The sequence below is a fragment of the Panthera pardus genome, unplaced genomic scaffold (genome assembly GCF_024362965.1).
Source record: "Panthera pardus isolate Hobbes unplaced genomic scaffold, ASM2436296v1 HiC_scaffold_6, whole genome shotgun sequence".
NCBI classification, from domain to species: domain Eukaryota; kingdom Metazoa; phylum Chordata; class Mammalia; order Carnivora; family Felidae; genus Panthera; species Panthera pardus.
In genome coordinates, this window is record NW_026526991.1 from 119,766,014 (window position 1) to 119,793,083 (window position 27,070).

The window sequence follows — 27,070 nt, forward strand, 5'->3', positions numbered from 1 at the left end:
TACGGAAGTGTAGAACACAGATTATTTTAATTGCTAATTGTTCTTGAGACCCCTACCCAGGTGTCGTCGTCGTTGTTTTTCCTAAATGTGGCCTAAACGTTCTCAACAGGCACGGTGAAGGAAATCACAGTTTATTCAGAGGCTGCCATGTTGCTGATGGAAGTACAAAGAGGACTCATCAAGGTTGTTGGGGTTTTTTCACATGGCTTTTAACATTTACAAAGAAAATGACTTCGGGGGGTGCGCACTAGGAAGAAACAGGCTGTGAACAGTTACCAAGCAGCCAAATACTCCTACGACGGAGAGAACGTTCCCTGCACCCTCATCTCATCAATCACTACCCCCTCCCTGATAATCGGCATCTAAATGTAACAGGAAGTGCTCTTTTGTTCATGACTCTCGGGGAGGAGGGCATCCCGTCCGTGGGAACACTCCAGGACCTCGTCGTGGGTGACTTCGCGGACACAAACCTCCCTCCCTTACACAGACGGGAGGCAGCCCCACGGGTGCCCCCTGTGCAGAGGAAACGACCAGAAGCTTCTCAGCCGGCCGCGAAGGCCGTCCTCCCACCCCTGCTCCCCAGAGCCAGACTCGGGGGACCCTCAGTTAGTGCGTCCTAAGGTGGGAGAAAGGTCAGAGAGTGTGAGGAGAGGAAGTTGGGCAGACGCGAGCCTGCCGACAGCCCCTTCTTTGAAGAATTCCTCACTTGCTGGCGTCTTGAGAAAACGGCCTTTTCCTGGAGTCCTCCGGCCCCAGTGGCCCCTCTCAGGCCACCCTATAATGCCAGGAGGTCAGTAGACCTGGGACTCTCAAGGTCACTGGTAATGTGATGTGTTCAAATCACCCTTGCCCCGGGGGGATGGAGAGTGCTGTGTGCGGCTTATGCCGGGATCAAACCATGACAGATAACCTTGGAGAAACATCCTTGGGCTATTCCTGAGGACGGGCTTGCTTTCTTTTTTTAATCCAAGTATAGTTAATATACATGTTATATGCGTTTCAGGTGTACAACGTGATGATTTAACAAATCTGTGAGGAACAGGCCTCTGACACCCCTCAGACCAATGGTGGGTCCAGCACGCCCGTGGCCAAGGGAGAACACCCGTCGGGTCATCAGCCAGCCTTCGGGCTGGGATTTACACCTTTGCAAGTCGCAGGGGTGCTTGCCGGGGCCCGTTCTCCACTCACCTTTTGAGCTGAGCCTGATGGCACGATTCAGGACGGGATGTGCACACTGGTAGCGATGTGACACGTGTCCGCTCCGTCCTTTCCTAAGTCCGATTACAGCCAACCCAACCACTGGGATCCTTTGATCAGCCTGAAGGAAGACATGCTTCAGAGGAATACCCACCAACACCAGCCAGAAGGAGCTCTCCTTACAAAAGCGGTCCTGCTCTCTTGGCCTCCCTGCAATTTCTAATTCGTATTATTACTCTAATTTTTATTCTACGATTCTAATTACTATCACTCTCCCCCCCCCCCCCCCAATTTTGGCATCCTCACTATACCTCCATTTAACTCATCATGTCGGAAGAAACAAGATGGGTCACTGTAGAGAATTCTTTTCTTCCTTGGCTCGTAATGGGCCCCACTGGTCCCCTCGCTGTTCGTGAAGGGCACTCCCTCCACATAAACTGTGCGGTGTGTGGTCCTCTCTGCCGGAATGCTCTTCCCTCACCTGCAAGTTTTCTCAGTGAGGCATTCCCCTAGTTACCCAATCTAAAATTATAACCCACCCAACGTGTCCCATCCGCCTCCACGCTTGGCTTTTCTCCACAGCTCTCAGCGCTGGCTAAAATCTTATTATACTTACTAATTTAGCCGATTGCCTACCTCCTCTACCTCTACGGAAGCTCCAAATGAGGGCAGGAGCTCAGAGACTTCATCTGTGTTGTTGACTGCTGTGTCTCTGGTAACTAGAAAAGAGCCCAGCGGACAGCAAGTACCCCTTCAACATCTGTTGGATAAATACTCGAATGGATGAGTGACGGCGGCTGAACCACCCCCCACACCCAGGCAGCCCGGCCTTCTCTGAGTGTGAAGGGCCCTGGCTTCCTGTTAGAGTCCTGCCCCCACCGCACCCGACATGTCTTGAAGACGTCTCTTACATCTTGCAGGTCTAGCAATGTGATTTGAAAAATCAGTATGTTTCGTGCAGGCTCTGTTTTGTCTTGAACAGGAGGGACCTTCAAAGAATCTAATTTTTCATGCTGATCAAAGAGAAAGCTAAATTTTATTCTTTTGGTACCATTTTAATAAATGAATGTATGACTAAATTCATTGTTAGTAATTTGCTTAATGTTCTCACACGTATTTTCTTAGGTAAAATCGGTTTATACATCTCCTTCGTCTATGTTATCCTCTACCTTTGACAGGATCTAATGTCACTGTTGTGTTATTTTTGCAAATATTAAATCTACTATGGATATGGCTTAGGAATTGTTGGAGGTTTGAAGGAATTTGTTCATGAAACTCTCCAGGTCCAGAGTTATTTTTGAGAGGCAACTATGAGTAATTTCTCTTTGCGTATTAGTCTATTCAGATATTAAGGTCTTCTCGGGGTGCCCGGCTGGCTCAGTCGGTACAGTGCGCGGCTCTTGATCTCAGAGTTGTAAGTTCAAGCTCCACATTGCGTGTGGAGATTACTTAATAATAAAATCTCTTTTTTTTCAAAAAAAGATCTTCTTATAACAATTTTTTAAATTTAATATTTCCCATAAAAATCACATATTTGAATGGAAAGGCAGCCTACTGAATGGGAGAAGATATTTGTAAATCATATATCCAATAAGGAGTTAATATCTAAAATATACAAAGAACTCATACAACTCAACACCAAAAAATAAATAATCCAATGAAAAATGGGCAGAGGGTTTAGACATTTTTCCAAAGGAGACACACAGATGGCCATCGGACACATGAAAAGACACTCAACATCACTAATCATCAGGAAAATGCAAATCAAAACCACAATGATACATCACCTCACACCAGTCAGAATGGCTGATGTCAGAAAGACAGGTGTTGGCAAGGATGTGGACCCTTGTGCACTGCTGGTAGGAATGAAAATTGGTGCAGAAACTGTGGAAATAGTATGGAAGTTCCTCAAATATTAAAAAGAGGAATAATATCATACAATACAGTAATTCCACTTCTGGGTATTTACCCGAAGGAAATGAAAACATGAATTTAAAAGGATACAAGCACCCATATGTTTAGTGGAGCATTACTTACGATAGCCAAGATCTGCCAGCAACCCCAGGGTCCACTGATAGACAAATGGACACCCACCCCCACCCCACACTGCAATATTACTTAGCCATTAAAAAGGATGGCATCTTGCCATTCACAACAACGTGCCTGGAACTAGAGGGTATTATGCTAAGTGAAATAAGTCAGGTAAACACAAATAGCATATGATCTCATTTATCTGTGGAATCTAAAAAACAAATGAATAAACAAGCAGAAATACACTCACAAAAATAGAGACCTGGTGGTTGCCCGAGCAGAGGGGGGTGCGAGGATGGGTGAAAGAGGTGAAGGAGATTAAGAGCTGCACACTCACACTCCCAGGAACAAAATAAGTAAGTCACAGGGATAAAGAACACAGCATAGAGAATAGAGTCAATAATACTGTAATAATTTTGTGTCTGTGACAGATGGTGACCACTTAACCTTAGTGAGCATTTTGTAATGTACGTAACTGTCAAATCAGCATGTTATATACCCACTACGTTATACACCTAATGTAATGTTGTAGGTCAACTATATACTTCAATTAAAAATACCCCCCACGTTTCATCTGTATTTTCCAGTTGAGCTCTAACAAGCATGTGTTAACAATTCTAAAATCTCCTGTTACCTGTTTTTATACTCCACATTTCATTTCTATTTTAGTTCAGATGAACATTCTCTCTTCTTGATTAAAATGACTGGAAGTCTGTTTTATGTTGTCATTGTTTTTCAGAGACGCATTTCTTTGATGTTCTAATAAATGGCTCTCCTAATTCACTGTCTCCTCTTAGTTTGTCCTTTCTTTATCCTATGAAGATATCTAATAAGATTGCCTTATTCTTTTTTCTAACTTCGTTAAATGAATCTTTTATTTCATTTGCTTTCTTTTATAAAAAAGAAAAGAATTTGAAGCTACAAATATCTTAACAATAGCCTATAATTTTTGATACGTAGTGTTATTTTCTTAAATGTCATATAATTGAGAATTTGTCTCATCCTTGTTCTGGGTGCCCGAGATAGAGCTTTTAAACCCCTGGAGATTCCTGAGTGGTTAAGTGTGTCTTTCTTATTCATGAGGGGTCACTGGACCACACCCGAGTTTATGCTAAGATGACTTGGATGGGGACTGGTCATGTTGGTAAGACCAATCATGTGATTAGAGGGCCGCTCGAGGCTTTGAGCCACGTGTTATCAGCCCAACCCCCCACCTCTGGGGGAAGAGAGATTGAGTTCAATCATGTGGCCAATGAGTCCATCAGTCACACATATGCAATAAAATCCCAGTAAACACCGAACACTGAAGCTCTGCTGAGCATCCTGGTTGCTGAGCATATTGACGTGTTTTGGGGGGATGATGCGACCTGATTCCACACAGAGAGGGCACAGAACCTCTCGCGGTGTGTTTCTTCACTGACTGGTCTTGATTTGTATCCTGTAGAATAAACTGTAATAATAAGTATAGCAGTTTCCTGAGTTCTGTGAGTCTGGTGAACTGTTGAACCTGAAGGAGGTCGCAGGAGCACCTTTGGATTTGTAGCCAGATGGTCAGAAGTGCAAGTAGCCTAAGGACTCCCAAACCTGCAGCTGGCAAAGGACACGAGAGTAGTCTTTTTGGGGACTGTGCCCCACACGTGTGGAGTGGGTACTAACTCTGGGTGGTTAGGGTCAGAATTGCACTGCAGTCAATACTTTACTTAATAATTTACTTTTTAAAGAAAGAATATAATTTAATCATTTGCTCTAGCAAGTTGATATTCTTTCCACCTTCAGATGTAAGTCAAACCAGTCACTTATGGAGTGTTTTGGCCTTTTTGTTGTTGCTTCTGAGATAGGGAGCAGAGGTGTAACCAACCCACCAACACATAATCCAATGGTCATTTCGCCAGTTATGAGTCTACTCAAACAAGTCACTGGTTTCAACTTCTTTCTAAATATAGATTTTTTTTTAACCCTGTGTGTATGGGTGCTAATTTGATGGTGAGAGGTAGAAAAAAAGTTACTGGATAGGAGGTTACCATATAAAACGGCTAATACAATAAAATAGTAATATTCTCTTCTGAGGCCAAAGAAAACCATGTCTGGAAAGTAGATGAAAGAAATATTCTATTAAAATTGTTCCTCTGCATGCATTATTCAGTGCTTCAGGATGAGAGTGCTTACACGGTTGGTACTTGGTTGGAATGGCAGAAGCCTCCAGAAAGGTGGGCCGACTAGGGTACCAAGAACTGTTTCTATTTTTAGGAGAGGTCTTTCTTAAATGAAAGTATGGTCAGAGTGAAAACTTAACAGATATTGTGGCAAACACTCCTGAAATCAGGCATAGCACTATGGGAAAAGGTGCTACAGATGGGGTCACTGAATGGGCCAAAGGGACCTTCCTGATTAGTCAGTATTTTCTGAATGGGCCTTTTTCCCACGCTCTTACTCTGGAGGATTATATCTGAGATGCATGGAAGCCCACTACTAGGAATTCCCAAAGGCAAGAACATATTTAAAACTATGATTAACATGTTCAAGAGCAGAGACGAAAACCATGGGAGGAAAATACACCCATTTTTCTCTGTTGAAGATGGAGAACTTCAACAGAGAATTGGAATGCATAAAAAAGAATCAAATGGTTATTTTAGGGCTAAAAAGGTATATACCACTTAAAATGAGGACTTCAAAAGATGTGTTTAAAAGCGGGTTAAACAAGCAAAACGATAAGAATGGTAAATTACAGAGCATGTTGACCAAAAAGACAAAAAACAAAAAACAAAAAAAACCAAACTGAAGTATGGAAATTTGGAAGACTGGGAAAGTTCAGAAAAGAACCATAGAGACACATGGGATGCAATAAATGGCCTAAAATTTGTGTGATTCAAGTTCTAGAAGGAGAGGAGTGAGGTCAGGGAAAAAGCAATAGTGAAGGGAGAGTAACAGAATTTTCCAAAACTGATGAAAGTATCAACCAAAGATTCAAAGAACTGTGTGAACCCCAAGCACAATAAATACATAAACAACCACACTAGGGCACATCATAAACTGCTGAAAATCAAATCAAAAGAGAAATTCATAACAACAGCTGCGGGTTGGGGCAGGGAACGTACTGCTTTCAAAGGAGCACCAATAGCATGGGCAGCTGATTTCACAGAGGAAACAATGGAAGCCATAAGACGATGGAATGGAACTTTAAAAATGCCAAAATAAAATGTCCAAATTAGAATACTATGCCCAGGGAAAATATTTCCAAAATGAACGGAGATAAAACTCACCAAAATTTATACATTAAATAGGTGCAATTTTTTGGTATATCTTTTCCTCGATAAAGCTTTAAACATTTTAAAGGAGAATAAATACATTTCTCAGCCAACAAAAGAAACTGAGAAGATTCAATCTAGGAATCATGAACTAAAAGAAAGAGTTCTGGGGCGCCTGGGAGGCTCAGTCAGTTGAGCGTCCGACTTCGGCTCAGGTCACGATTTCATTGTTTGTGAGTTCGAGCCCCGCGTCAGGCTCTGTGCTGATAGCTCGGAGCCTGGAGCCTGCTTCAGATTCTGTGTCTCCCCGTCTCTGCCCCTCCCCTGCTCATGCTCTGTCTCAGAAATAAATAAACATTATAAAAAAAATTTTTTTTAAAGAGTTCTTCAGGCAGAAGAAAACAATCCCACAGGGAAATGTGATATTTCAGAAAGAAATAAGGAGGAAATATGTAGGTAAATATAAATAAATATTGGCATATAAATTAATGACTTGTGGGGCTTAAATTGTGTGTAAAATTAAATTCATAGCAACAGTAACACAAAATTTGGAAGGGTGTTAATGAGGTTAAAGCGATCTAAGGAGAGCATTCTTGGAAAAGTAGCAAAAATAATTGTTACATGGCTGTGACAAGTTAGGGATGCATGTTGTGATCTCCATGGTAACCACTAAAAGAAAAGCTACATGATGCACTACAAACTAATAAAGAGAAAAATGGAATCATTAGGTTTTTCTTTCTGCCTATAAAACCTCAAATAATTTAAACGCTTTCAATAGCAAAGTATTCAAGACTCTCAATTTGTAAAACAGTTGAGTTCTATTAAAGTTGTATAACCAGATGCCTACTCCAACGTAATCTGTTTCTTTTTCCTTTTGGTATCTGATTTAGAGTTTTCACAAAAGAGCAAATTCATAGGCTTAGACACAAAGTAAACACCGATTTTAGTAAGTATTTTATTTGAACATGTTAAAGCTTAACTTTGCAGCCACTTTTACTCATTAATCACTGAAACCTAACAAGCTCCCACTGGCACTTATTTGTGGGTAGAAAGCATGAAACCAGAATGGTCAAGACATTCTAAAGCTATGAAAAAGAACCATGCATCCCACCGATCACTGCGTGTGCCTCCCAAACTCTGCTGTCCCACAACCCCGGTCCTTGGCATTTCTTTCGGCGCTGGGATTGTTGATTACTCTAATCCCGCGTCCCCTTCCTCTTTTCCCTTGACCCCTCATCTGTATAGGTCCACGAAGTGCTTCACTGCAGTGGTAAGGTCAGGGTAGTTTTGTAGGAGTTTTTTGGCTCGTGGTCCATCAGCTTCTTAATGTCCCCCAAGAGTCACACCCTCTGGTCCCAGGCAAAGCCTACAGAAGTCAATTCGATGGAAATGGCTGCCCTTCTGTCACCGCGTGAAATTCCAGTCCAAGCTGGAGTCAGGGTTGGGCTGAGTCCAGGTAAATACATCCCAGAGGTTGTGACTTGCCTGGTGCCAGCAGCACATTTGGCCTAGCTTGGTAGCCAATAGAACACGTCATTCATATGAGCAGTGACAACTGAGGGTGTAAATGAAGCAGTGGCAAGGGGAGGGGACCCCTGGAGACAGCCAGTATTTCCTTGGTTTGAACTTCAGTGCCACACTGTTGATGCAAAACCTCTGCCCACTAGGCCCACGTCCATCAGGAAGCACGCGGCCAAGACGGGCTCCGAAACTAGACAGGTGAGCCCCACGTGGCCGCACCCCGCATGGCCACCCGACTCTGGTGTCTGACATTTGTATGGGGGGAGGGAAGCCTATCACATCAGAATTTGATTAAGAAATGAAAGAAGACAGGGGCGCCTGGGTGGCTCAGGCAGTTAAGGGTCCGATTCTTGACTTTGGCTCAGGTCATGATCTCACGGCCCGTGAGTTCGAGTCCCGTGTCGGGCTCTGCGCTGGCAGCATGGAGCCTGCTGGGGATTCTCTCTCTCTCCCCCTCTCTCTCTGCCCCTCCTCTGCTCACTTTGTCTCTGTCTCTCTCTCTCTCCCTCCCTCTGCCCCATCTCTGGAAGGCCACAACCAGGAACGGCTACGTCAGAGAGTGGCTCAGGAAGGTTCTTTTTCTTCCCTGCAGTGCCCAGAATGATGGGAGAAGGATCTGAAGTAGCAAAAGTGTAGAAAAGTACGAAAACACTCCCGCGTCATAACACCAGCTACGCTCTTTGCAGCATCGGGGAAAACCAAAGAGACAAAACAAAAAAGCCCCACCTGCTTGCAGACAACCTTGGTGCGAGTTAATCCTAACGAGGTGTCCACGCCTCTCAGGATCCCCGCGTCCCTTTCATCGGAACCAGACGTCCCGTGAGCCTCAGAAAACGAAGGCCGTCCGGTGCCGGAGCGGTACTTTTTCTCGGAACTGTGGAAGACACTCGCCACGTGGCAGCTGCTGAGATTGTTATGAACACACGAAGAGCATTTGATGCCCCAACTCATTTTTCTGATCCCCTCCCTCCTCTGCCAGACCTCCAGGCCAGTTAGGTGAACAATCAGAGTTCCGCAGGAACCCTGCCCGCTGCACTGTCACTATTGAACACGTTGTCCCGTCCCCCTGAAAGGATCTCTTGTTCCTGCAATGCTGCCGGCTCCCCTCCCGATGTCCGACAGGGACCGAAAAACACTAGAGGCTTTGTGAACTGTGATGCCCATTAGGAAACACAGATCCAATCCAAGTGGTCTAAATGTGGAAAAGGGGGAAATGTAAATGAAAGAACAGTGGTCCATGGAGGGCGTCACAGTCTGGGCCCAGCAGGGGGAGACCTGATGAAACGCATTTTCAGCAGCAGGACCTTCCGGTTACCCGGACACAGAAGCCTGACTGCCTCTGCCATTTCGCAGCTGTGTGACACTGGGCAGGCTATGTAACCTCTCCGGGCCCCATCTGTAGCATGGGGAGAATAACACCTACGTTATGGAGACATTTTGAGGATTGAAGGAGATACTGTGCGGGGGCTGGGGGGGGGTACGTGCTCGTGAAGGTTCGCTGTGAACAGTCCCTGCGGCGCCGTGACCCTCCTGGACACGTCCCATGGGAACGAATGGCGCCGAGGTGGGAGAGGCCCAGAGGGGCCGACCAGAGCAGTGAGAGGGAAACACGCAAATCCACGCGCCAGGGACCCCCGGTGAGCTCCCTCAAAGGGCACTAGGGAACCCGAGTGGAAAATCTGCAATGGCAGGGGAAGGGCTCTCTAAGGAAGAGGGAGAAGAAATGCACTATAAACTCTGCAAAACAAACAAACGAACAGACAAACCAAGAGCCAAAAACCAAAAAACCTGAGTAAAGAGAAGGAAAAATGGCAAATAACCAACTCCCTAGCCTATGAACGCAGAAGGAGGCTTGGGGGAGAGCACAAGCCGCAGCAGTAAGAGTCAGGTTTGAGGCGGTCATCCTCAAACACTCCCATCTCAGGACTGCTCTCTATTAAATCACTGAGGAGCTCTGAGAGCTTTTGTTTACGGGAATTACGGATACCGATGTTTAACAAATTGGAAATTGTAAGACAGGTTGTAAATAATCATCCATGAAGTTATTTTTGAAAATAACGAATTCATTACCTGGTCCCATAAATAACCTACTTTTCTGACAGCGGATTATATTTTCCAAAATGAAACAAACACTTAGTGAGAAGAGATGCACTGTTTTACAATTCTGCGCATCGCTTTAACATCTAGCTTAGAAAAAGGAAAAAGACCATTGACCCTTCGTATGTGCTTCTGGATTCAATCTGCTGCACTGCTATTTTGATTGAGGTACAGAAGAGGATGTGGCCTCATGGATATGCAGTAACGAAAGAGAGGGAGGGCCTTGTAGGGCCCCTAAAACGGTCCCAGATACTCCCAGGATCCTCAGACCAGCCTTTGAGAACTCTGAGTAAGGGCCCTGACTTCTGACAGGTGTGGGCGTGGAGCCAGGCTCTGCTATATCTGTGACCTTGGCAAGTTATTTAGTCTTTTAAAGCCTCAGTGCCCTAATGGATAGAACAGTAAAGGCATTATTGCCTCACAAGGTTGCTGACAAGACTACCTGAAATAGTTTCCCTATAGGTACAGTGCATTTAGCATAGTGTTGGACAAACGGTACATGAATCGGTAGCCATTATTTTTAAAAATCATTACTATTATTAATAACAGATATCCATGAAATCTGAGCAGCCATAGGTCCACTTTTTTTTTTGCAACCCTTTCCAAAGGGCTCAAAACTATTCATCCGAGGCACCCTGGCCCAAGGAAAAACATTTTGAGTATGTTTTAGTCACAGCCTTTCCACCCTTAACATTACACATAAACCAGTGATCATTAAAGGCATTTTGATGGAGAATTACGAATGTAATACATTTTTTAATGAATTAATCTAAAGACTAATAAAAAGTCATTTAAAATGTTTATGGGAAACAATAAATCTTTACTGGTGCAATTAACGGAATCTGCAGATTTTACCAGGTAATAATGAGAGGTCCATCAAACAGAATTTCAGAATGGAAACCTAAATATTAAGGTCAATTAGAAATTCCAATATATATGGGAGCTCCTGGATGGCTCAGTCAGTTGAGCATCTGACTTTAGCTCAGGTCATGAGCTCATGGCTCATGGGTTCGAGCCCCACTTTGAGCTTTGCGCTGAGAGTGCCAGGGCCCACTGTGGATTCTCCATCTCCCTCTCTGCCCCTCCCCCGCTCATCGCACGCGAGACTGTCAAATAAACAAATAATAAATACACATTAAAATTTTTTAAATAAAAAAAAAGAAATTAAAATAAACATGTTTAAGTGATTACCAGATTATAAGACTCTACCTTGGGAAACTAAAACCACTCTGGATCATCTCTTTTCATATACTCTTAGAGGTGTTTCTTTGGTTTTGTTTTTTTGCTGTGTGTTTGCGTGTTCGTTACGTGTTTATTTGCTTTGGTTTTTCTTCATTTCTGGAAATTCCACAGCCCCCAAACTACAGCCGAGGCACCTGGTGATAACTGACAACTCTAAAATCTTAGAAGAATTTCCATGCATTCAGAGGAACCGGAACACAAAAAAGGTTTTTAACCAATGTTACTTAGTTACTTGTAACATGCAGGACATCCTGATGTTATGTAAGAAGGAAAGTAATATTAGGCTTTCAGTTTCCTTCTATTCTGAGAAGGATGTAGGAGCACCAAACATGTGATCCCACAGTAGATTTTAATAAACACTTCCAGAATGGGTACATGGGGGGGAAGGAGAAAGAAGGGGAACAGAGGAAGCAGGGAAGTGGTGGCAAATGAAGCAACAGTCTGGAGCCCCCAGAGGGGTGATAACATCCTAAGAGTGTTCTGGACCTGGAAACCTTGGATTAAAGGCCTCTGATTTGGACAGGAGGCATGTCTCCTGGAACAGGCACCATATTGGTTCTGTGTGAAGCCAATTCTGCCAAGAGGCAGTGGTCCCGCATCCACTTGACTCTTTCTTGGCTGACCAACTTTCCCCCTCATTTTGACCCTACGCAAGCATTTGGAGGAATGTTTACTTTTTTTCTCCACCCCTGCTTGCTACTATGAAGGCTGGAGACTAGAGAAAGAGAGAGGCAAAACAAGAATATTTTCCTAAGACCAAGCTCTTGAATGGGAAGCATCCTCAAGAATATAAGCTTCATTGATAGATTCTCATTAATGAGACTATATTCACAAGAATTCCTCATTCTCAAAGGCTTATCTCCACATGCAGCCTTAAGAAGGATCCATCTCTGAGGACGGTCATTGCCAACAAGTATTGAGTGCTTGCTGGGCACACACCGGGCACTGAGCTGGTGCTTTTGCGTGCATTACCTCACGACTCCGTTAATCCTCTCAACAACCTTATGAAGTCCAACTATCGTGCTAGCACGTTACAGGTGAGGAAATCAAGCCACAGACTGGTTCAGAGACATGCCCAAGGTCACACAGCAGGGGAGCAGACCCCTAGCCACTTCAGTATCCTACCTCTCCTATAGACAAATACATCTTTAAGAAAAGTATATTCTGGAGCATAAAAGATCCTTTTAAACATATTCGTATTTCTTCCAGTTTCAATCATTCAGCAGCAGCAGCAGGAAAATGGAACAGAAACCAACTCAAATGTCCCTAAGGGGGAAAAAAAAATAGAAACCTTTCAACTAAAACTAAATGATTAAAAAAGAAATAAGTAAGGTTGGTGAATCGGCAGCTTCGCAAACTGGCCTTTGATAAACGGGCTTCTCGAGAATTGGCTGGTTCTCCTGTTAGTCTTGGCTGCTTCACTATCTCAGTGACCTGGGGTTGGTCACTCGACTTCCTTAATTTGGACACGCATTGTGCCGATACGGTAGCCACTGGCCACATGTGGGCTTTTAGTTTTAAATTAATTAGAGTTAAATAAAATTAAAAATTCATCCTCAACGACACTGAGCGTTCAAGAGCCAGATGTGATTAGTGGCTACCATATTGGATAGAGCAGATCTGGAGCATTTCCATGGAGGCAGAAATTGCTCCTGGACAGTCTACACTACTGTTCTAGTCTCAGGTCCATCCCGGCTCCAACGTTCTGTGATTCCAGACTGGCTGCTGCGGTGAGGGGATGGTGGGCCCTGGGGAGGAAAAGGTCTCAATTTTACTAGTGCAGAAACTGGAACACCAGTGAAGTAAGAAAATGAACGCAAAGTGGGAGAATGCCCTTACGAGGACAACTTCTCATCCTGTCTTCACAGCCCAGAGGTAGAAACAGAGCATCCGTCTGGTTATTGTACACCTTTATTTTTGACTAAAAGCAGGCTGGCCATCTCAAGGTCCTGCTTCTCCTTCACAGAACCAAAGGTCGAGGAACAACTAATGGCTCAGAAATATGCGTCCCACATCTTCCTGTGTTAAAATAACCTGCTTCTCTTCGTTCTCCCCAGGCCATCCCGGGCCGACTGCTCTCTTAGACGTCTCCTCACCAGCCACTTGTCGTAGTGCGTGAATCCGGGCAAAGACTTGCCCTTGCGCAAGCATGAAGGGAAATCGATCCTAATTGTTCCTCATCCTTGCCGGCGGGGTCTGGCTTTCCAAATCCGGCCCACATTAGCAGCCAGCAGCCCAAGAAAGCCCGGTCTGCTCAAAGCCCAAAGGACATAATGAAGCCCGGCTTAATGGAAGATTCACAGAGCTGGCTTGATTTATATTTTATTCTAAACCAATTTAGGGTTGATGCAGAAGAAAGGAAAATATCTTTGAAGTTCTGAAAACAGGACTTCAAAGATGTTTTCCTTTCTTCTTCATCGAATCTACTGTTTTTAGACTGTTTCCTGCACGGCTAAACAAAAAAGCCTTTGTTGAGAGATTTCAGATCCTGATTGACTTAAAAGAGGCTTTGAAATCAAGAGACAATTAAATTTACTTTTAGCTGGTATAGAACAGGGTATGGTATTCACTACTGTCAAGCACTGTGGGGAATCTATCCTCATAAAATTCTACATTTCCCAAATTAAATTATAAACCCATTTTCCCTGGGAGAGATATAGTTTTAATCACATGGCCAGGCAAATACTATTATGGTTTAGGTTTCTTTAAATACTTTCCCAGGAAAATATTCTAATAGTGTTACCTTAAGGTGCCCATGAAGTTTTATTTGTTGTCTAGTTCTCGGGGATACAGAAAGAAAGAATACCGGCTAAGAGATCTCGTTAACTGTTCTACATGCTAGAAATAATCAAGACAGGCAAGTATTTTATATCAACAGCTCTCCTTATAGCAACCATGCCAAATGAGGAGGGCGATTAAAAACAACAGGGGTATATATTTAGCCAAGACTTCAAATGAGACAGAGCTGCATGAAATCTGGAGGTCCGTACCTCTCCACCTTGACCTTACCTGAAGAGTGGGTTGTCCCAGCACACGCAGTGATCCATTCCTGATTCCTTGTTATTCAGGTAGATCCCACTGAAAGGCTGAAAGCAAATGAGATACATCATGCGTAGGGTTCTCCTAACACCTGCAGGAGATGCTGTGGCGGATTTAAATCCAAGATTCAGTCCCCAAATCAAGGAATTTTTGTGCTAATTTGACGAAGTGCAAACATCACCAGAGAGAAAATTACAACGTGCCCGACGAAGCAGCCTGCAGGCTTATCACAACCCAGCCTTTATTGTGCCAAATATTCAAATTATGACATTAATAATGCTTTGTATTTATATAGCACCTTTCATCCAAGAACATCAAAGTCCGTGAAAAAGTGAGACAACAGTCCTCTGGATGGTGTAAGATTTCAGTCTTCGTCTCAAAATAGTTAATACAATAGGAATCCAGTCCACTGTCAAAAACACTTTGAAATCTCTAGTTAAAGACAGAATATAAATACATAAATAGCATAGCTCTGTCAGCTCGTGGTTGTGCCTTTAATACGCTTTGCGTGGCATTTAGGGCGTTGCATACTTAATAAACGTTTAAATAATGAGTTAGATCATCCCATACCAAAGTTACTACCTAGATGAAATGACTTCGTTAATTGTGGCCTAAAGAGTTTGCGGGCTTCCAGAGGTTTCCCAAGAAAAACACAAGGAGACTTGAGGCAATGAGTCAGCCAAGTCGGTATTTTTCAAAATGCCATTTTGCAAATTGGATCTCGCTGTTGGAAAAAGAAACAAAGAGCTTTTTGCCTAATTCCTTTTGTGAAAGCAAATTAAAAGGAAAGGAAAGAAAACAAAAACAAAAACAACCCTCTCACCCCAGCCAACTACGGACCATCCACCAGCAGGGCCGGGCAGCAAGCGCTCCCCCAACTGCACGGGATGAAAGAGAAGCCAGCGCTCCTCTGAATGGGTCGCCACGTTGCAGAACGGACTCGGGAGGCAGGCTGGACTCTTCTGCCCTTCCTACATTTCCCGTCTCGACAAAAATCACAGGTCAAACATTCAGATTCCCCGTGGTAATATTAACAGCCCGTTTTCAGCGAGCCGCATAACGGACAATTTCAAAATAACCCGCTGAGCCTACCATCTGGGCACACTTGGACGTTTTCCCTCTTCAAAGACTCTAAGCTGAGCTGCAGAACAGTAGTTCTGAACAGTAGAAAGCTGGTCTTTTTACGGCCTGTCCCCCTGGGTGCCTGCTCCCACCCGTGGCATCTGCAACCAAGCTCCACATCCCTCCCGCCTGGGCTGACGAGACACACATGCCAGAGGGCCACCAGTCCTGGGGCTGAGCTAGAAAGCCTAGGAAGCTTCAACGGACACATTTCATGAAGTGACATCTATCCAGGCCTCCTAGACCGATTTCCTGATGCCTCCTTCCCCTTACACCTCAATTTTATATAAGTTTTATCATCTATTTAGGGCCGAACTCAGCTTTTAACTCAATTGTGCATTCTAGTATTTACTTGAAAACCTAGTATGTACCCAGGGCTGGTCTGGGTGCCGTTACAGAGATGGGGAGGAAAAGACCGGGAACTGAACTGGCCAGCACCTTCATATGGGACTTCCCAGCCTCCAGAACTGTGAGAAATAAATGTCTGTTGTCTAAGCCCCCACGTCTGTGGTATTCTGCTATGGTGGTCCTGAAGGCAGTCTGTCTGGACCAACGGGACCTCTTTCTTTGATCTCGTCCATACAACATACCTGTTGGGAACAGATGGCACGCTCAAAAGGGCGATTTGCACATAACTTCATATAGAACGATTTACAAAGGTGGGGACAGGGCCAGCGGCAACCAACAGGGAGGGTGAAGCAGCCCCGGGCCCGTGGCTTTGAGAACACACTACCCTACTAGGCCTGTGGGGCCAAGGATGGGGCAGCTCCCAGCACCCGTGAGGCTGCGGCCGTAGGTGAGGGCGGCCTGCAGGAGCACGGCCTCTGAGAGGACCCCGGATCCTGATTTCTCGGTTGTGTCCTCTGACCTCGCCGGCATCATCCACTGCCTCACTCGGTCAGTAGCCGGAGGGAAGGGGAGCGTGTTCTTCCCAGAGCTCAGAGCAGAGCAAAGCATGTGGAGAGCAGTTCTGCGGGGCAGACAGCGGGTGACCTGCATAAAACCTGCCTTCGACTGCCTTCTGTCGGACTTTTATGGTGCAACCAGGCTGTAAACTCATCTGGTGTGTCTACCCGAGTGCTAACGTACCCCTGCGGCCCAATACGAACACGCGCGACCGAAGTTTTAAGTGTGGGTGACCAAATAGAAAGCTTAGACGTGTTACTTCTCTCTCGTTAGCAAGGCTTACGGCTAGTTCTGCATTATTCCAAGAAGTTACGTGTGGACGTGGGTCAGCTGAAAGGGATTTATAACATTACTTAAAATACTGGATGATGCTCATTTTGTAAAATGGCCAAATGCACAGAGCATACTGCACCATCTGTTTGAGAATCCCACAGATTTATTCTCCTCAACATCTGTCAGCTCATCTCCAGGCTCGGTATATATACCAAACCCTGCCTGGCTGTGTCCCTGAGAAAGGGCTGGCTTAGAATATTCTGGGATACGCCCAACTGCACACAGAGAATCACACGTGGCTCCCGTACTACCTGCACTAATAACCACGGTCTCTTTCCCAGTGAAGGATTATTAGAGTCCCACCCACAGGAAGTTTTAAAAAATAGCAGGACTTCACAAGAATCTACTGGGATCTGCCGGCCTAACGACGTCAGCATCGGAGAAACCGAGGGTGTGCCATGATTCCACGGCCATGTGCACATGAACTCGGTGGGGCCTGCTGAAGGAAAGACAGAAATACTCCACAGGTCCGCAAAAGCGCTGTGGTCCACTCTGTGGGGTCCACTTCCCCAATGAAAAGGTCTAGTAACCGCGTTCTACGGCTTTATTCCAGCGGCTATACTTGGGTGTGAGACAGATTACTGGTTAAGAAGCGCTGTGCTGGGAAAACAGCACCGTAATGAGGACCCACGGAGGATGGAGGACGGCTCCCCCGGAAACGGAAACGAGTCAAAGCTGAGCCTGATGAATGCAGCTTAATGTTTCTGCCTCTTAGCCCGCACTCACTCAGAAGTCACAAAAATTTACTTTCTGAGGGCGGGCCACGGCCAGACGCTGTGTTTTGTGCGAGGGCCACACCAACATTGGCAAGTGCTCTGAAGGAAAAGTGCTGGGAACAGCAAGGCCGGCTTGGGGCCAAGAAAGGCCTCCCTGAGCCCAGGGGCTGGGGGTTGAGAGGTAGGTCTGAAGGGGCAGGGAGGATGGGTGAGGGGATGGGGGAGAGCAGGACACAGGGTCAAGGGCCGAAGGGAGAGGGAGCCCAGGGTGTTTGAGAGCGGAAGGAAGCACAGTGTGGCCCTAGCGCAGAGATAGGAAAAACAGCCCGACCGAGGAGAGGGGCAGGAGGCCGGGGGCAGAGCCACTGGGGCCTAATTAGCCATTTGTAAACTTTGCTCTTTACCTTGGAAGCGGCGGGAAGCCTCTGGAGGGGCGGCGGAGGGCTGTGGTCGGACTTGTGTCTTCGGATCTCTCTGGCAGCCGCGTGGAGAAGGGCGGCCAGAAAGAGAGCAACGGGAAGGTTACTGAGGAGGCAGAACAGGGTGAGGGGAGGGAGGGGGGGTCCGGGAAGGCTTCCGGTCCCTACAGGCAGGTGGACACGGGTGCCCGAGAGGGAGAACCACGGAGGAGGGCCGGACGACGGGCAGAGCGGATGAGCGACACGTACCCCAACCCCCCCTCCAGCCACCCCCGGTCCATCCAGTCACCAAACCGTCGGCAGTGTGGCCTACCGGGTCGGTTCCCTTTTGCCTCGTGATGTAGAACCGCTCTGGAGTCAGCTTCTTTCGCCACTCGCTCCAGGTGAGGGACTGGCTCGTGCTCTGTGAGGGACCCGGGGTGGTTAAATGGGAACCTGTTCTAATTAGAACAAAAGGACCCAATGAACGTTTCCCCTGAGCCTTGCTCCTCAAGTGCACGGCCACCCCCAGGACACGGCCGCCCCTCCCCTCTCCCACGACTCCCTTCGTTCCGGGGACCAGAAAGCTCCGGTACAAAATGCTTCAACTGACTCATTAGTTTCACGAGAAAGGAGCAGCAAGCGGACAGCCGGTTTTCTCGTCCGACTGGGGCGCGGGAGCTAAAGAGGCAGCTGAAATATGAAATAATGCAGAATAAGATCTCCTCCAGTGCCCGGGGGTGCACGTTGATCCCTCTTCTATTACCGCATCCAGAGGAGTATTTCTTGTCAGGACACGGCTGGGAGTAGCTGAGTGACTGGAGAGAAAAGAACCGTGAGCTAGTGGGTTATTCAACTCCTCTCCTTCGCTGGTTTATAAAAATCTCTCTGCTGTCGTTTGTCGGCAGAAGTCTTTATTAAAAAAAAAAATCTAGTGCGGAAAAAAAAGAGACTCCTACAGCGTATGCCCCTGCAAAGAAACGGAGACCTTCCAGAATCCATCCTTATGCTTCAATCTTACGACTTTTACTCCAGTGAATGTAAACAAATTAACTAGGACAATACTCTTTTTAGCCAAAGGGGAGGAGGAAGCCCAAGGTATATATAACCGATGCTTCAACCATCCAACACGAAGAATGCGAAAGGGTTTTATGATCTGTCCACCTCAACTTCCCAATGAGAAAACGGCAGCCCGAAGGCTTAGTAACTGACCACAGCAACAAAGATAAAAGGTTAGACACTTATGGTGTTACCGCCAAATACCGAACATGTCTGAAAATCATATTTGAAATTATTTTGTTACCAGAAAGAGGTCCTAAATAATGAAGATCTGTATCTTCATTGCTAGCTCATAATACCGCATAATACGGTATTTTTGATATCGTGTTGTTGTTGCTTATGGTTGTTCGCATTTTATTAAAAAGTTTTTAATCTGTTAAATATGTCAATAGCTGCCCTTTCTTAAATACTTTTTGTAAAGCTATGGGGACTTCTTTTTTACTCTGGAAATACACCTCCGAAATTTTCCTATGAAAATATAGTTCAACTGCACACGGTTTCCCCAGGACTCATTTCCTGGGGCGCAAAGCAAGATGTATTTATGTGACGATTACTACTGCTCAGTGGCCTTTCAGAGTTACCAATGCAGAATGCCACGCAATAAATGGACGGGGGAATGATACAATTTAAAAAAAAAAAAATCACCCTTTTATAATCACTAAAATAGTCACTGACTCAAGCAAGAATCGGCAGGGGATTCTAAAACCCTGGGCGAACGACTGTTGGAAGAATGGACCAGTTACACATTTTCAAGATAGTGTTAATTATGAGGAAGAAAATGAGCCTCTACAACGGAAAAATGTACACGTCACCACCTTAACCAAAGAAGCAAAGGGAGCATCGCCGACAGCGGGGCAGGCTGACATCACGGGCCTCTGGGCGTGAGGCACTGAAGACGCCACACCCCCCACCGCACCGCCTCCAAATTCAGGGAGCCCGCTGACACCTTCTCCGTGAAGCCTGGGGACCCTTCATCCTTCTCTCTCATTTCCCCGTAGTCCTGACACTTGGCATTCTCCCGTGGTACCTTTGCTTTCCCTGGGCTTCCGTGGCACCCGATTCTCTGGTCTCTCCCACGGCTCCCTTTCGGCATCCTTCGTCAGCCAGCCCTGGAACGAGTCCCGCTGTCCTAGGCTTGCCTGCCCTTGGGTGATTTTGTCCGCTGAGTAGCTTAAGGACCACCCACACGATGAGACCCCCACATCTAGCTTCCTTCCATCCTCTCTGCTGAGTTCCAGATCCATATGCAACCACAGACGGGTACCTTGAGGCCGTCCCGTTTCAAACACCGTGCGCGAGAGGACTTCGCGTGTCTCCCCTGCCCCGCCCGACCCAAATCTGCTCCTCCTCTCATGTGCTCCAGCTCTCTGATCCCACGCTTTAAACCGGAACGCCAGGCCGTCCTCCGTGACTCTTTCCTTTTCCGTGCACCAAGCCCTGTTGCTTCTCCTTCTTAAATAGCTCTAGGATCTGCTCATCCTCACTTATCTGCCACTACCTTGGCTCAGGCCGCCATTATCTCCAGCAGAGATGACAAAAGTCCCCGATTACAAAACGCCCTCCCCTATTTGCACCGCTTCTTCTTCCTCACTGCCCCAAACTGTTCGGTGTTGTCACACAGAAATCAGAAAACATACCGTGTGAATATCTAGAAGAGCACATAGGCAAGAGAAAAACCCGGCTGGGTGTGCCTGGCATGTCTGATGAATAGCGGGAAGGCCAGGGGAATGGGTGGAGCGAGCAGGAAAATATGCAGAAGTGCGAGCAGAGAGCTAAGGGGGTAGCGGGCATACCACCAAGGGCCTTGAAGGCTACCCTAAGGTTGGTGGCTTTTATTCTGAGTGCAGAAGTCACTGGAAGATGAGCAGGGACATGACATGATCTAACATACTTAAAAGGGTTACTGGCTGATGTACCAAAAAAATTGAAGCAGGGCAGAGGTTGCCGCAGGGCACCCAGCACAGAGGGCACTTGAACAACCTGGCCGAGAGATGGGAGGAGTCCTGGGTCAGGGTGGCGGCAGCAGACAGACTTAGAGAGGTCCCTCGCCAGCTGTATTCTGATGGCAGAGCCAGAGGACTTGCAGATGTGAAGTACTAGAGAAAGGACACAAAGGGGCACCACTCCAAGGCTCTAGGTCCGAGCAGGGGAAGACGGGGAAGCCTACAGGAGGAGCAGGTTTGAAGGCTTGTTAATAAAAATGCCAGCTCAATATTCAAGTGGACACGTCAGGCAGGCAGCTGGATTTACGGATGCAGAAATTGGGGAGAGGCCCAAGGTGGCCATGTAAATTTGGGACTCCTCACAGCATTACGATGTTATTTAAAGCCATGAGCCTGGAAGATCCCCAAGTCGGTGAGTGTGGGAAGAACAGAGAGGCCCAAGGGTTTATCTTGGAGGTGCCCCAAGATAAACAGGTGGAGGAGATGGGGACGAGCAGACAGCAAGGCAGGAAGGAAACCGCAAGAATGTGCCGTCCTGGAAAGAGATGACTGATAATTAACCATCGGGTTTGGCAATGTGGCCGTCACTGGTGCCCTGAAAAAGGGCAGTTTAGGCGGAGAAGTGTGTGTGTGTGTGTGTGTGTGTGTGTGTGTGTGTGTGTGTGAGACTAGAATAGATCTGATAGAGAAGAGGAGGAAGGAAAGGGAGACAGTGCAGACAGGTCCCTCGGGAGTTCTGCAGGTAGCTGCAATGGAAGGTAAGATCAAGAGTACTCTTTATGAGGAGAAAGATCACAGTATCCTAGTATGCTGTTGGGAATTGTCCACTGAAGAGCGTAAGTTGATGATTTAGGAGAAAGAGGGGAGAGCTGTGGAGCTGTTTTTGACCTTGACCTTAGGTAGATGAAATATAGGAGAACAATGAAACTGTGAACATTTTATTGACTGTGTAAGCTTTAGATAACTATTCAAGGTGACAATAAAAGAGTTTTACAAAGCAATGCCAGCCTAACCGCCCAGTGAGGGGAAAACACTGTGCAATCTTTTCAGGCGCGGTTAGCAGGGAAAGGTGTTTTGGTTGTTTTAAGACCAAGTGGGATCAGAACTGGCTTTAATTGGAACTATGTGTTTAACCACAAGAGAAGCGGAAGACATTCTACTTAAGGCCGTTGAAAAGACCGACAGATGTGTATAACTATATTTTGTAAGCCTTCAACCAAGGGCAAGATGCAAAAGCCGTCCAGGGCCAACGTGTCTGTGTGACCTAAGCCGGGACTGGTCACACAAAGGCCACCTCAAATAGTGAAAAAAAGGACGGCAAGAGCAAGAGCGGGATTTGATTCTCCCTCCCAGAATCTAAACCGGTTTTGAGGGAAATGTGGGAAACCTGACCCCGGCTATCACTGACACTGGTTATAGAAAGGAGTAGGAGAGCACCATGATAAAACGCTCTCCTGACCCTCCAAGTGTCTGTCCTGCCGCGTCACTCCACCTACATTCTTGCCTTTGGCAAAGGTCTTTTATTATTTCTGTGGAATTCTAAGACGAGCACTGACTTTTGGTACTGAGATTTATAGTCTGGAAAGTTGCTATTATCTTCCCTTCTCCTTTTGGGGAGGAAGTGGAATGGGCTAGAGGGAAAAAAAACCACTACTGTTTCCTGGAAGCATTGCCCTTAGGGTCTTTCCACACACAGTACAACTGCTGACACCAGAAAGAGGGAATTCAAGAAGCACGAAAGTTCAGCGGGACTCCCGCCCTTCAGCTTCGAACCCAAGGTCTGAATCCTGGATGGGCCCCCAGATCCCTCTCCTATAGCTCTGTATTTTACCACACCTATTAGAGTGACTAATTCTTTTCAGACACTCCCCTTCTCCTATTTTTTTAGCTTAAACTTTAAAACTAAGATTTAAATTGTTAGGCAAAAGGGGCGCCTGTCGGTTAAGCGTCCGACTTCGGCTTAGGCCGAGATCTCGCCGTTGCTGAGCCCGAGCCCCACGTCAGGCTCTGTGCTGACAGCTCAGAGCCTGAAGCCTGCTTCCAATTCTGTGTCTCCCTCTCTCTCTCTGCCCTCTCCCACTCACGCTTTCTCTCAAAAACAAATAAAGGCTAAAAATTTGTTTGTTACATTGTCAGATGGAAGAATTACTCCTTTATCTAAACAAGCACGTTTTTCGGGGTGCCTGGGTGGATCAGTTGGTGGAATGTCTGATTCTTGATTTCGGCTCAGGTCATGATCCCAGGGTCATGGGATCAAGCCGCACATCGGGCTCTGCCCTGAGTGTGGAGCCTGCTGAAGATTCTCTCTCCCTCCCTCTGCCCCTCTCCCCCATTTTTCATGGCTCTTCTAATCCTTATCTGTACGTACCTTTTACACAATGTGTGTGAAAGGTTTCATGGGTAGGTAACAATGTTCACACTAGTTGTTCTTCAAGCACCAAATATGCAACATTTAACTGTAAATCTGCAGCCTAGAAGACACCATCAAGAGAAGACGGACCCTGCCTTGATAGCAAAATGGCCAGCGGGCAGCTGGGTGCTCTCGGGTCAGGATCAGGTCTGCATCACTTACGGAGGTTTCTTTAATCATGGTGTTAGGGGGTGAACTGTGTCCTCCCAAAATTCATAGGTTGAAGTCCCAATCCTCAGTACCTTAGAAGGTAACAGTATTTGGTGATAAGGCCTTTAAAGAGATAAGGCCAAATGAGGTCATATGGGTGGACCCTAATCTCTATAGCTGTATTTCGGAGATGGGGCCTTTAAGGAGGTGATTATGTTAAAAATGAGGCCACAGGATGGGCCAAATCTGACCAGTGTCCTCACATGAGGAGGAAGAGACTCTAGGGCTGTGTGAGCACAGAGAAAAGGCCATCTGCAAGCCAAAGACAGAGGCCCCTTCAGGAGAAACCAACCCTGCTAATACTTTGATCTTGAACTCCCAGCTTCCAGAACGATGAGAAAACAGATTTCTGTGCTTCAGCCTTCCAGCCTGTGGTATTTTGTTGTGGCTGCTCTGGCCAATTCACGTACTACGCTTTAGGAAACTAAGCTTTGAGTGCAAATTGCATTATGTGTAAGCTCTGCAGTTTCACCAGACAGCAATTGAGGCGCCTGTACATACAACACACAACCAGTGACCATTTTAGGAAGGAGTAAGGTCACTTGGACACCGGTGGCCAGAGAGGACTCAACGTTGGGCTTCTGGTCCTTTTGAGTGGGGGTAGAGGTGTTTTCTGTCCTTAGTCCAGGTCCCCTGCACGTCAAGTTGGCCCTTTAGGGACCGCGTGTCTTTCAGATTCCCTCTGCGCTCTCTCTTGCGATCTTCGCTACCAAAAGATTTGGTTGCTCTTATTATTGTGCTAGATAGCTACGCAGCTTTACCTTGAACTATGCTTTGATACACTTGGATTCCTCTGGGTTCTTTTCTCGCTTTGTGCTGTGATTGGCACAGGTGATCTTTCTTGTTGGCAATATATTCCAAGAGGTGGGCTTAGATTTTCTAATCTGTAAAGAACACCCTCTTGGGGTACCTGCTTTAGCGGCCAGCTCTTGAGTTCAGCTCAGGTCATGATCTCACAGTTTACGAGACAGAGTCCCGTGTTGGGCTCTGCGTTGACAGTGCAGAGCCTAAGATTCTCTCTCTCTTGCTCTGCCCCTCCCCTGCTCGTGCCCTTGCTCTCTCTCGCTCTCTCTCAAAATAAATACATAAACATTTAAAAATAAAATAAAATAACCTAACACCCTCTCTCGGTCATATGGTCACATACTGGTTACCTCCTTCTGGTTTTGTTCACCTTTCTGGTCACAGCTGCTCTGCTACCCAGTGTCACACACAAGGCGGCCTTGTTTCAATAAAGACTTGTCGAGACTAAGGAAACCTATTAGGAACTGGCACAAAAAGAATCCCCAGCCCATTGTAATTTTCAAACTAGTCTTCTTTTCCACCCCAGTGACTGGACTGGTTTAACCAGTGCTCAGGATGGTTTCCTAGCAGAGTATTTCTAGAATGTTTTCCTGAAACAACAGTTTTCTCCAGGATACTTCTTACTTTCCTCTCTCGATTTGCTCTTGACGATCTCAAAGACAAAGTCATAGGGGCCTGGCCTCTTGCGTAGCACAAATCTCAGTGCTGTGGAACCGTCTTCTGTCACCAACAACATCTCATTTCTCTCTCAACCTTCCCTAAGTCTGTAACGTAGGTTAAATGTAGCTATATTTTTGTCCTTTGTATTTGTTTATGTAATTATAATTACCATTTACCGTATGCTAAGGGCCAGTCGTTGTGATGAAGCATTTAAAATGTTTTTCATTTAGTCTGTACAATAACCCTACTATTACCATTATCCTTATTTTATAGAAGAAAAACACAGGCTTAAGCTTACCAAGTTCAGAACATGCCCAACATGTCAACACCAAACTCTTACCTGCCTATAATTTTTAACGGGTGCCTAATAGTTTTTGGAATTGAACTTTTCTGGATTACTTAAGCATTCCTTAACTGATGGACATTTGGGTTACAGCCAGCTTCTGGTTCTTAAGAGTGGTGCTGTTAAAAACATTTTTGTACATATAACTTTGTTCTTTTGAATTATTTCCTCAGAATAAATTCCCAGGAGGGGGTGTCTGAGAGGTTACAAAGCTCCTGTTATGTTTTGGTGTCTGGCCAGATTTTAAATGTTGCTGAAGACGTTAGATCCCCCAGGCAATTCATCAAGGCTATTTCTGACAACACCAGAACAAACATAAAAGCCAAGCTGCCATTGAAACCACTATCCTATAAAAAGGTAATGAGGAGAGCTCCGGCCCACAAGTATGTTTCCATCCCCTGTGGTTCTCAGGAAGCCAACGCTTGACACACAGTAGGTATGCAACAAATATCATCAGGCTGGCTGACTAAGACACCATGGGGTGCTGAAGGTCATAACTGGAAGTCATGTTGGATCAGCTACTACTTCACGCAGCCTGTGCTTTTATTTATTTAAAACTATACTTTGAGAACTTCAGGGGATGAAAAGAATTCCAAGTGATTGGTACATTTCAGAGGAGACAGGTATCTTGAAATTTCCTCAACGGACATATAACAGAATCGGATTCAGAGATGGGACAGCTGGGCAGTTGCCCAAGAAGCCAATCCACGGGGAGCACTAAATCACCCTGAAATAGATCTGAAATACAGTGCCAGTCGACACAGGTCTCCACAGGTGACTCCAAACTAAAAGATGACATGCGAATGCGCCCCAATCCAACAGAGGAGCCAAAGGCATGTTAAAGAAACACGGACACATCACACTCACACACACACACACACACACACACACACACACACACACACTTTTCACTGGTCTCAGAGCCACTGACAATCAATGATTATCAGTCTAAAGGGGCACGAGTTATTAGCCTACACGTCTCCCTAGATCTGGGACACACACAAAGAAATAGAGCAGGGCAGGAAGCAAATCCGCAGGCGTCCAAAGTCTGAACCGCTCGTTTCTCCCCTGGGAAAAGAAGCATGCAGAATTTAAGAGGGCGACAGTGTTAACAGATCACGGGCCAATACAGGAGGGAGCATCGTTTGCCTGGAGTCTGGGGACAAGCGTCAGGGGCTCCTGAGCCCGACATTTTACCAAGGAAATATTCAGGGACACCCACCCACGTCCGTCCAAATGTACAACCCACTGTCCTGAACAGCACACAGGGGCGCAGCCAAGAAGTTTCTCTAGAAGGAAGAGTCACGTGCAGAACCAGCACTCGGACCCCCAAGTTCAGGCGGGTGAAGTGAAACCGCAAGCCGGGAGGCGGCGGCAGCGGGGCCTACCTGCGTTCGCGTGACCTGCCCCCGTGCCGGCGCCGCCGCTGCCCGCTAGGCCCGCTCCGGTTCGCCGGGCTACTTCTCGGAAGGGCAAGGCCCAGAACGCCCGGAGCAGGCGCGCCATGACGCCGCGTGCGGGCCGCACAGAGCCAACGCACGCAGTTCCCGCGCGCCCCGCCTCCCCCCGCGCGCCCCGCCACCCCCCGCGCGCCCCGCCTTCCCCCCGCGCGCCCCGCCTCCCCCCGCGCGCCCCGCCTCCCCCCTCCCAACCCCAGTCACCACCCTGCTCCTCCCCCTCCCAAGTCCCTCCTCCTAACCCTTTCCCGCCCCTGCCCCTACCGCCCTCCCCTCCTCGGGGCCCTCCCTGGCCCCCTCTCCTTTGCACCGCTCTCCCTTCCTGCTTGCTCCAGCG

At 46.6% G+C, this 27,070-nt stretch overlaps 1 protein-coding gene across 1 annotated transcript; it reads right to left on the minus strand.

Annotated features, from left to right (window-relative positions):
- Positions 1-26,841, minus strand: MSRB2 (methionine sulfoxide reductase B2). Its single transcript, XM_053895381.1, has 9 exons — positions 26,665-26,841; positions 18,182-18,303; positions 14,343-14,419; positions 8,562-8,868; positions 7,704-8,285; positions 1,834-1,909; positions 1,509-1,678; positions 1,189-1,318; positions 1-616 (listed from the first exon to the last, which is right to left on the minus strand). Exons 1-5 carry the CDS (start codon positions 26,780-26,782, stop codon positions 8,007-8,009), a joined length of 903 nt encoding a protein of 300 aa, XP_053751356.1. The 5' UTR covers positions 26,783-26,841; the 3' UTR covers positions 1-616; positions 1,189-1,318; positions 1,509-1,678; positions 1,834-1,909; positions 7,704-8,006.
- Positions 26,842-27,070: the final 229 nt, after the last annotated feature.

Bases quoted from the DNA above. Each gene is read 5' to 3' on its own strand.
- MSRB2 (XM_053895381.1), bottom strand. From the start codon at position 26,782: ATGGCGCGCCTGCTCCGGGCGTTCTGGGCCTTGCCCTTCCGAGAAGTA. The intron at 8,869-14,342 runs GTAAGGTCAAGG...TGTCTTCCACAG, and splicing joins TGGGACAACCCACTCTTCAG to TTCCGAGAAAAAGTACCGCT. The intron at 8,286-8,561 runs TGAGCCACTCTC...TTCATTTCTTAA, and splicing joins GGGAAGAAAAAGAACCTTCC to TCAAATTCTGATGTGATAGG.